Genomic DNA, 11627 nt, shown 5'->3' on the forward strand with positions numbered 1-11627 from the left:
CTGCAGTAACAGACATATGTTCTACCCAGTAAATCTGATGGGGGGTGGGGGGGGGGGGGGGTAGTGAGAGAGAATAACTGTGTGAGAAAAAGGCAAGAGTTTTGACAGTGGAAAGAAAAGGATCAGAAGTGAGGCAATGTGATAGCTTGCCTGTCTGGGTCTTGCTTGCTCCACCCAATTCCCACCTGCCAACAGTAAATTGAAAACAACTCTGTACTAAAAATACTGAGAGGACCCTGACGCTCTCCACAGGTCTGGATATAGATATTGCAGTTATAATGGTAACACAGCATAAACAGAGGGGGAGGAGGTAGATTGGGGCAAAATTCTGAGACTGCTCTCACAATGGGAACCAGCATGGGCACTTTCTCTACCATTGATTTAAATATAACACAACAACTATAACAACATAGTTAAGAGGTTCCTACTCTGATAATAGGACAGACAGTCTCTGGACAAGCTGTTGTGTGAATTCTGTGATGCATTTCAGCTGGCATTTCAGGGGCACATTTTTCAGGAATTGGTCAACCTTATGGCATCCTTAGACCATGTGCTAGAGGAGCCCATGAAGACTGCCACAGTTAAAGGCACCCCAAAAGCAGTTTGAACTACTTTTTGGTCTGCATGCTATGGAGACATTAATTATGATTACAGCCCAACGATTACAATTTATATTCCCATGACAATATATTTCTGCGTGCATAGTGTTCCAATGACAGTTTTTCTTTGAGCTTGGTAAATTTTAATAATCATCAAACTCCTGGCTAAAAGTCGCTCAAGAGCTATAATGTAGTATTAAGAGGATTTCCTAATGTACTTAAACACTATGTGTCCATATTTCTGTCTGAGCAATGAGCACAGCAAGACTATAACTTATTCATTGTCATTATCTGTCGAACTACTGATTACTAAAAGGTAATTAAATAATTGTTGTTTAAAACAATGGATTTCTATGGTTTGGGTTCTTTTGTTGGAATAGTTAGTGAAAGCTTCAGGTAAAGACATCCCAACCCAAAATGTCACTTGCTGCCACTGAACACAGTCAATGCCTCATTTTTACTGTACTGCAGAGGCTCAGGGGCTACTTAAAACCCACTGCTAGACTGCATAACACCTCAGCCAAAGGCAGTGGCTTACTGTGTTGGACTCTTTACTATGGCTACTGCAGCTAATCAATTAAATAAACTAAAATAAATTATTATATTATTTTCCCACTTATTTGCCATTATTTTAATAATTATAATTGAATAATTAGTTGAATTTCCATAATTATACACAGAAGAACAGTGTCAACATTTCTCAATGTGGGGCAAGAAAGAAAGTATAGAAGTAGAGAAATAGAAGTGGAAGAGAACCCATGCTGAGCCTTTGTGTAGCTCATGTGATGAAGCTGTGGAAGAAGTGTTTAAAATATGGTAGATATGGAGAGAGCAGATGCAGTTGTTACAGTGGAGGAGGCTAACATTAGCATGGAGAAAAGTGCATATGCCAAGTCGTCAAAAATCTGGACAACAAATCCAGAGAAATCTATAGGTAGGCAGTTGAAGAAAAGATGTTCCACCTCCGGAGGTAGAGGTAGACACACTGTTTACCCTAGTGGCGTCAACAAAAAGCTGCAAAGGAAACGCTTAGTAAAACCTAAATTTACATATAAATTGTGTTGCAATGCACATCTAGGTTACTTGGTGGCTTAGTGTGAGTTGTTGTTGTGTGCTTCTGTTTGTCTCATAAAACTCCATAAAGTTTTGGCCTAGACCAGCTCCATATATAAAGTGCCTTGATGTAACTCTGTTATGATTTGGCACTTTATAAATAATTGGATTTTAATTTATTTGATATGATGTCTCTATATGTTGGCCCTGCGTTAGACAGGTGACCCTGGCCATGCAGGTTCTCACACCGAATAGTTCTCATACCAAAACTCTCACTCACTCACTTTTTATTGTTTATCCATTTCCATGTCGTGGAACTGAAAAGTTTAAATTTTGTTAAATTCTGCCTAAGAATATTTGAAAAGAAGAAATTCTCTCACTGTTGCATAAACTGAGAGCTACAAACACTGCCCACACATCCATCCAGTATGTGAGGGGGTCTGGCCTCAGCCTGAGCACCATTTGCCGTCCTCCCCTCCCTCCTGCATTGCTGTTAAGACTATCCTTTTACCCTAGACTTGTGCTGTTGCTGTAAACAATACAGAAAGTGCTGACAAAGAACTTGTTATCCTTCTACCTCTCTCTCTTTCTATTTCATGTTACGCAACACTGCCTGGCCACAGAGCCTGAATAGTTCAAGTGGCAGCAGCATCCAGGTCTTGCGTAAGTGAACAGAAAGCGGGCTCAGAACAACAACCCTGTGGTGAGGTCCTACACTCAGGCAAATACCCTGAAGTCTTGAAGTTTTCAGCTATGCCTGCAGCTGCTCTCCTTCTTCTGACTCCACCATCACAAGAGACAAGACAAACACAGCATAACTAACTGCTGGCAATGAACACAGATGAAAAATGGTGTTCAGTAACCAGGCAATACAGCAATAACACCAGACTGCAAGTTGTGTTATTGCTCTGAGAGCTGTAGGTCCACCACAGTGACATCAACTGAGATTGATGTTAAAATAATGTTGTAGTAATGACTACCTCACACATTACCAGATGAATGACCTATAACTATCACCTTAAAGCCAAATCTAATGAACAGGGTCAGTTGATTGACCACAAAGTAAGCAGGTGTTTTCAGGAGCTTAGGCTCACTTTGATGCCCAGTCTGTTATTCCCAGCCAGTGAGTAAATTTATAGGATTAACTATTAAATACACACTACCTGGATTCCTGGAGGGATGATGTCACAGACTGTTGAAGATCTGAAAACTGAACTGATGTCTTAACAAAACAGGTAACAACCTAACCACCATGTTTTCAGATGATGAGAAAGACTAAATTTGAAACTAGTCAAACTCTGGGAAAAGTTGGAAAAGTACAATCCCTGAGCAAAAAGTTAATATGTATTACTTAGATTCAGGCTCATCATGTCTGGATTCATAGGAAATAATCTAACTGTGTTCAGTCCAAACTAGATGAACCAAGATTGAACTGCTCATACCAGACAAATCACATAAAATAACACGACATCACTTCATCACACTTGACATCATTGCGCTACATCTGAAAGGGTATCACACCTGACATCACATTTTACTTCAGTCCATCATAGCTGACAGCGCACCTGTCCTCGGATGTCAGGTGTTATTACATGACACCTGACACATTTAAGCAGAACACCTGATGTCACTACATTCTGTGACACTACACTTGAACTTGAACTTGAAATTTTAGGTGCTCCCAAAAGTAGGTAGTAATCCAATACATCACCACAGGCCTGTTTAAATGAGTACATCCAAACTAGTAGACAGATTACAGGAGAAAGGAAAGAAATAATAATAATAATAAAAAAAAGACATGGACAAATAAATGAAAAGCTACGAAAGAAATGTCAGCTTAGCATGCTATCTGTAAATAATGTTAATGAGCAAGTATTAGTTGAATTAGTTGCTCATTAATATTATCTAGAACAAGAATGCTAAGCTCCATCAATGCTACAGAGTAGAGATGCATTTATCTGCATGGGTATTTCAAATTATTATTTCTGGTAATCCCAGATAGTTCTTTTGTGATGACTGAAATGCATTGCTTATTTTGCTTTCATTATTTATTGTGTGGTGGCAGTAGTGCTGGAAGCAGAGGCCACTCTGAGAGGAGATTTAAATGATCAGTGGTGTCATGTCAGTCAAATAGATACAATCTCCACTACAATCTATGGTCTCAATGTAATTAAGTTTTTTTTTATACAACTCTAAATAAATTCAGCTGTCAAGGGGTTAGAAAAACTTTCACGAACCAAAGTGCTGTACAATTAGTAATATAATTGTTAGTATTACTATTATTATAATTTGAATCCTCTCCTTATTCCCCTTACTGTGTACACTCAAATCCACCTCACACCTCACACACACTCAGTTGTGTGTGAGGTAGATTTGAAATTAAAGCAGAAAAATATCCAAATACTGACTCACATGCAGCTATAACATCTTAGTGAAAACAGTCAAAATAAGATTATCTTGCATTTTTAAATATGTCAGGGCAGGAATATATTTATTGAAAAATAGCTTGATCATATGGCTCTGTGTTGAATGGCTGCAGATTTTCTCTCATGGGTGAAGTGTAGCATTATATAGAGATTGCATGGCAGCTCGCATGGGCTGCTCTTCAGTGTAATCATAGCATGTTATTCCTCAGTTTCACAGCACAGCAGCACAGCAAGCAAAACTAACGAATCCAACGAACACACTTTTTGGATAGCAATTTAAAAGTCTTCTCGAGACTTTAAAATTTTAAATTAAAGAGATAGATTTTCTTATTGAAGCTTCAATTTGAGGAAGAAGATTTAGGCTTTTTGTGTTAATTTAGTCACAGTCAGTATTAAAGTTTGGTCATTGGCAAAAATGTTATGTCTAGTCTGGTCTGAAAATAAATAAATGAATACATAATCCTTTTGATGAGACTTGACACATGCATATAAAATGCTAAATTACGTTTGATGTGAGATTTGAGTGTATCAAAAGAAACTGCGACTATTCTGGGCACCTGTAGACACGTGGGAGGATATAAAATTGGATTAGGGGTTGTCTGAAGCGGTCTTTCCTACACCATTGTTGATCCCACTGACACAGAATCTCTGCTGCAGGAATTTTCCATGGAGTGACTCACACGCAGGTCACACATTCCGACCAAAGGAAATTTCACAAGGTACAAGGAAACTTTCAAGCAATTATGTGTCTTCCGACTGGTGGAACGAGGAGGGAAATCCGATGTAGCTTTCAAGGAAGAAGGAATTTTGGGACGTGCAGCCTGCAGTGCTTAACTTTTCTGATTGGTTGGGTATCGGCACATTACTTTTATATTATGATTGTTTTCTGTAATCAAGAATGTTTGCTTCAAGTTCAAGTCTTAACTTTCCTTTTCTACTGTGTCATCATTGTTGCCGTACAGCCTTATTGAGGTAATTTTAATAGTTTTTTCCATATGTCAACAGCCTGATTTGCATAATCTCCAGAAGGATTTCTGGCTCCAGTCGGAATGCAACAAACAGTGGGCTACAAGAACCTTTTAGTTCCTCAAAGAGAGACAAATACGTCCTATCAGGTCCTGCGAAATTTGGTCAAAATGCACCAGTAGATAACTGAGAGATCTGGAATAATGTCTCCAGCCCTCTCCATACATATCCCCTTAACTCATTCACACTCACTTTCTTCACCACATCAATACATACTCTCTTCCAAGTATTTGAATGCTTATATTATGAATGGCTCAAAGCCCTGGCAAAAAGGGAAGGTAGCACAAGGCGGTTCTATCAAAAAACGAGAAATTCATTAAATGAACAAGACAAAACAGTTATGGAGTGTGTCTGTCAATAATTCAGTGTTGAAAGCTGTGTACTCCATGAGTGAAGCATGTGGGGATGTGGAAACAAATAGTAGAGCTGGGGAACATGGAAACCAGGAACAGAAGGAAGTCTCCTCCCATCCGACTCCCCTGGGGCACAACTGACTGGGGCTTATAAAACTATTGATGCACTGGGCCCAGGTGCATTCAATGAGCCAATCCCCGACCACACCACCTAAAACAAAACAATTAGTATAGAAAGATCAGAGAAATTGGTATGCCACCCACACCCCTTAAGAAGGGATGCCCACAGCACCCCACAAACACATTACAAAAATTACGACTACATACTATGACTATATACAGTGCCAAACCCAAGCAACATGTCTTGCTCACTCAAAATTGCCAGATCCTACTGAACACTGCAGGGGAGTAGAAGAAGTTAACAACAGGCCACAGTACACAACACAACTACCTCACACCACAGAGGCACGTGAAAGCGCATCACCAACAAGATTACATGTCCCCCTGGTGTGGCAAATATCAAAACAATAAAACTGTAACATCAGAGACCACCTGATTGGTCTCTAGTTCAGGCACTCAAGAGAATTGAGAAAGTGAGTAAGTGAGTATGCTCAGTAAACACAGCTACAGGCATACCTGGGCCTACATGCACATCAAAATGATACAGAGCCCAAACTAAGGCGAGAGTTTCTTTTTCAATAACTGAATAGTTTAATTGATTTGATTAAACTTTTGAAAAAGAAACTTACAGGCCTGTCTACCCCCCGACAGTCTGTTTGCATCAGTATGGCCCCTCCCCCATGAAATTGGTATCCACTTCCCAGAAACTGCTAGCACTGGAGCTCTGTACAGCAGAGCTTTAGCATTTTGGAAAGCCTGTTGACAAACATAAGTACACACAAATTTAACAGAATCACCATACGGGGTCTGGTAAACCGAGACTGAAAAGGGACCCACGTGATTGGCAGCAAGGCTAGCATCTGATAACACAACATGAGTTGCTGTCACTTAGCACAACGATCATAAATACACTTTTGTTTTTTACAGAGAACACACGAAGCAACCATATCTGGAATGTCACCCTAAAAAAATATCACTTTACATTTAGGCCTTGTAAGTCTGTCGAAGATACTGTGTCATTGTGTCTGTACTCCATTCTGCAGCATCTACAGGGTCATGGCAATTATTCCCTTTGGTTGACTATTGACTATTTAAGTGCAACAAAATATCAGTGACAGTGAACAATGAGCACAGGTGTCCCACAAGGGTGTGCATTATCCCTATTCCTGTTCTCACTGCACACCAATTACTGTGTTTTGTATTGTCAGTCAGTTAGATTGTTCAAATTCACAGATGACATGCTAGTAGTAGTTTAATCAAAAGAAATTATTAATCTGTGTCCAGGAATAAAATCTCATCTCTGGTGGACTGCTACAGTACAAAAAATCTGGAACTGGATGTTTCAAAAACAATGGAAGTAGTTTAGTAGGACTTTTACAACAGGCATGAAGACCGCCTCCCCTTTGCCATCAACAATGCAGAGGTGCATCAAGTGGAGAGCTATGGATTCCTGGGCTTCAATTCATCCACCAGGAAATGGAAAAACAAGTGCAGCTTATTTTTAAAGAAAGAGACAATCTTTTTACAAGAGCTGTAAAAATATGGCGTACCCAGCAAAAGTTTGCTTAATTTTTATTGGGCAGCAGTTGAGAGCATCCTTACCTTTGCCAATACTGTGTGGTTTCTGAGTTTGATTACAGAGGAACAAAAACGACTGGGTGTGAAGTTCCACAGAATAAGGCCAGGTTGCACAAGACAGGCCTTAAGAGGACTGCCTAAAAGATCTGCCGTTTTAACTTTCCTCCCCTCACAAAAAAGACTGAGAAGCGTAATTAATCAAATAATTAAGTACAATATAGGTTTCATTTATAGGGCTGCAAAGGTTTTGTGTACAATGCGTTTTTATTTTTATTTATGATGTATTTATTTATTGTTATTTTATTGCTGCTTAATGTGTTTGGTATTTATTTTGTACCCTTTAGTTGGATTTTAACTAGTTGTTAATAATATTTTTTGCTTGAGTGAGTGAATGCTTCCTTGTTGGTGTGTAACCCACCAAAACATATTCCAATGGGCAATGTCAACATGGCAATAAAGCATTGAACCTTGCATTCTGAATATATGCTATAGATGATAAATAAATAAGCTAAATAAGCTATATATGTCCCTTCACCCTCTCAATACACACACCCACACCCAGCTGACCAACATTTTTGTATGGCTTGCACGGCTGGTGTGACACACATTGTAACCTCTGAAGACTTCCTGACAACCAACCAAATAAAACTGATAGTGTGTTTGGGTATGTGCTTGTGTGTGAGAGAGAACTGACGTTCAGATATAAAATTTGTGGAGACAAAATAAACAGAGCCTATTAGTTGAATGGTTAACACCCCACTGTCAGTGTCTGCCTCCAGATGTGAAGAGCTGGGCAGTGTCACCAGTTCACATGAATAGGGACCAGTTGTGACCCATTTCCTTCCTGAGTGTTAGATAGATAGCCTTTATTGTCCCATAAGGGAAATTTGTTTCCACAATCTGTCACATACATAGAATACAGAAACAAGAAAAACACCGAACAACATGAAGAGAACACCACCAGACACAGCAAAATACACAAGCACAAACACAAGCAGACAACTGACATGTTCAGGAGGACTGAGTCCGTACATAATTCTATATTACTCCACGAATGCTTTCCTTTCGGCACTTGGCATCGGCCTCTTCTATTAATATTGAAGATGTTGACAAGAGGTTGGGCCAAGGAAAACATGCAGTCCAAAAAGCACCTTGGGGCTACAGGACATGGTCTCTGTGAGATGTGGCTGTGCAACCTTGATGACTGTGATTACTTGGCTTCCAAAGCCTCTGCTGTGTCTTTGATCTGCCGATTGAGGAATTCATCTGCTCCACCTGGGCGTGAAAGTTTACTGTTTACAGGGTTTACTGCAAATACAGCACAGAGAATGTCAGCAGAGCTGTGAAACCACATCTCCGTATTGAAGCATTATGACATAGATTTCTCTGCATACATTGCAGATTATGGTCTTCAGGCGAATGTAGTTACTGTTTCAGAAACTGCTGGTCACAATATTTTGAGTTTGTGTTCCACCAAAACAGTATAGCCTATGTAATCCTCACCTCTTCAAAGTCTCGCCTTTTTAAAATTCTAATTGAGAACTGTTGTAGTTAATGAATTATCTTTCTGTGTGTAACTTACTTTTATTATTTACAAACTTTGGTTTTGTGAACATCATTTAATCCTTTATATGTCGTTTACAGATGTGTTTTACAAGCATGTTACATGCATCATCCAAGAGGGAACAAATTTTCTCAATTATAGACCTGCATAATTGAGAGTAGCTTTAATGCAAAGTGCATTTCAGTCAAATAATTTACAATTTTTAAATGCCCTATGGGCATTTAAACCCTGGGTATGTTGGACTGTTCATGTACCTCTGCTTGCTTTAAAACGAAATTATTGTATTTTCATGAAGAACTTTATTTATTCTAATGCAAATAAGAAAATCTCTTTTATATTTATGTTGTAAGGTCAGTTATTGGGCACCAAAGCTACCACAGGATAGCATTGAAATATTATTGATTCATGTAGTTCTCAGCTGCTGTCAGTTGAGTGGGAAAAAGAAAAAGTCAAAGATGCAAGCACAGACATAGAGCTCACTACCTGTGCTAGACCTACCATGGTAGCCTGCAGAACCATGACCAGCAGCTGCACTAAGCTCACACAGAAATTAGTCCTAGTATGACTAAATGGCTGCTATGGATGCAATATGACATGGAAGATATTAAAGTGAGTTCAATGAGTGAAAACCGTCATAAGGCTATTGTGTCTTTGAATGAGCAAAATGCTGTGTCACTGTCCTCAAACACACATGGCTGAGTGCTGTGCAGTTTAATCGAAACAGCTGAAGATCTCAAGGAATATTACACATAATGCAGGTCTAAGGCCGTCTCTGTAATGATAGAGAGGTCTCTGTCCTGTTCATTGGATTAGACGTTCCTGTACTGGGTTTTGCTACTATCTCAGTTGAACAATTTGTTGACGTAGAACCACAAGTCTGCTCCGTACAGCGGAGCATGATAGGACGGGTTTTTCTAAAGAATCTTAAGCAGACATGACCGTTCACAAACGCTGTTCGAGACTTAGCATGGATCAGGGCACGTTTTCTTCAAATGCCTCGCGCACAAACACAAACGCTCTCTCTCTCTCATACACACACACACACACACACTTACTCTCTGATGGGTAGAAGGGCTGCATGTCGATCTTGTGTACCTCCTTAGCATAATACTCCTCTTCACTGCGCTGCCGTTCGCACATTGCTGCACGTTCGTTTGCTTTCTCCTGCAGCAGGTCTCGGGTGCTGTTGTATATGGCGACTATGTCCCGGGACACCTCCTCTGGCTCGGGAAAGTCTTCTGGTGGGCCATTGAGCTTCAACTTGCTCAGAATCTGCCCTCGGATGGCCTCGATGCGCTTCTTCTTGAACTGGTCCATGTCAAGCGTGCTGCATGTGGACAGACTGAGCGCCACGGTGGCTAAATCCAGCGTGAGAAGGAGACCAACGACACACAGGTTCATCTTTGACTCCGGGGCCTTGACACAGAAACAGACTCACGGGAAACACGGAGCGGACGGGTTAAACGTTGCCAGGCAGATACATTTCTTGATCAAGGGATCTGACTGGAGAGCGTTTACGCACGTGAGCGAAGTGGCGCCAAGTAGTTATTTGAGAACCGTTCGGTTTTAATATCCAAGATTCAGAAAAGTCAATCCAAAGGTCCATCCAACTGCCATTTAATAGAAGAGAGCCGTTATCCAGGGGTCACGCGGATATGGTCCCGCTGACCGTGACCACAAAGCGAGTGCGTAAAGAAGCCGAGTGCTGCCAGAGTTGGAACAAAAACAGCTGAGCCGTGATCGTCAGCTGAACTCACGGCTTTGAGCACGGATCGACCGCATCAGACCGCTGGGTTCGCAGCTCTGCTTTCGCCAAAGGTTTCGATCTGATCTGACTCAGTGTCTTCAGTACCATCGCCCCTCCAGAGGTTGTTTAAAAACAATACAAACCAAAACCCGAGCCTGGCGTTCGTATCACCTCACGGTGATATGGCAGATCCAAAGAAAGTTGTGTTTTCGCGGTAAAACAGTTGGGCCTTTCCTCGGTGAGACTGACGAGTATTAAACGTGCAGTCCCTGAACCCAGCGAATTGGGAACGACCCGGTTACGCGTGCCAAACCACTGAAGCGGCTGCTCGTATGTTTGGAAGAGACCACAAGTTAGCACGTACCCCCCCCCAACCCGCCCGACCGACACAACTAAGGTTGTGCTCATCACAACAGGAGTTGGGGGACTCCAAACTACGCGACGACACTATTGTCTGTAAATAGGAATGCTTCTTGTGCCCGTTGGGACTGCATTGCAGATAATAGCCCGTTGGCCTCCGGTGTGTCGTGACGCAGGGTCCTAGAGCCGGTCCTAGAGCCGGTCCCCGCAAGGCTTCTGAACCATACGCACCAGCCCTAAAAAGTTGTCCGTCTTTTGGCATCGCTGGTACTATTAGTATCGAAACATTACTGATTATTCAGTGATTGTCATTATTCTCAGTGAAACTTCACTTAGTCCAACATTTATCTGCCGATATCATTTATCGGCATATCTGATTTCATCCGCATTGAATCAGTGAATTTGTCACGTCTGAACTTGGTGAAGTGTGTTCATCAAAGGATGACCATAATGACATCAATGATGCCATCATACAAAAAAATGCAAGAGATGAAGAAACAACAGCAGACCAGTTGGATTAACCTGCTTCAGGATTCGCTCCAGTATCCTTCCATCTCTTCTTATAGAGCAAGACTTATACTAGGACAGCTCCAGTGGGACCACCATATGAGAACATTTTAACTCCCCAGTCCTGAACCTTTCCGTCAGGAGATCAAACACAGTTTGAAGGTAGTGTCTGAACAGATATGGCATAGGTTGATATCATGATCACTGATCTGAAAACTCAATCCCACCCGTCATAGTGAATACTGAGTTGTGCAATATTAGACCTTCCAGGCAGACCTAGTGTGATTTATGGAA

At 41.0% G+C, this 11627-nt stretch overlaps 1 protein-coding gene across 1 annotated transcript in view; it reads right to left on the reverse strand.

Moving 5' to 3' along the window:
• Positions 1–10818, reverse strand: part of tgfb2 (transforming growth factor, beta 2) — a 34011-nt gene extending 23193 nt beyond the window's left edge. Inside the window, exon 1 of the mRNA XM_029504509.1 lies at positions 9775–10818. Within this exon, the coding sequence (XP_029360369.1) occupies positions 9775–10120 (346 nt within the window). The 5' untranslated portion in view covers positions 10121–10818. The remainder of the gene's footprint in view (positions 1–9774) is intronic.
• Positions 10819–11627: the final 809 nt, after the last annotated feature.

The sequence above is a fragment of the Echeneis naucrates genome, chromosome 6 (assembly GCF_900963305.1).
Source record: "Echeneis naucrates chromosome 6, fEcheNa1.1, whole genome shotgun sequence".
Taxonomy (NCBI): Eukaryota; Metazoa; Chordata; class Actinopteri; order Carangiformes; family Echeneidae; genus Echeneis; species Echeneis naucrates.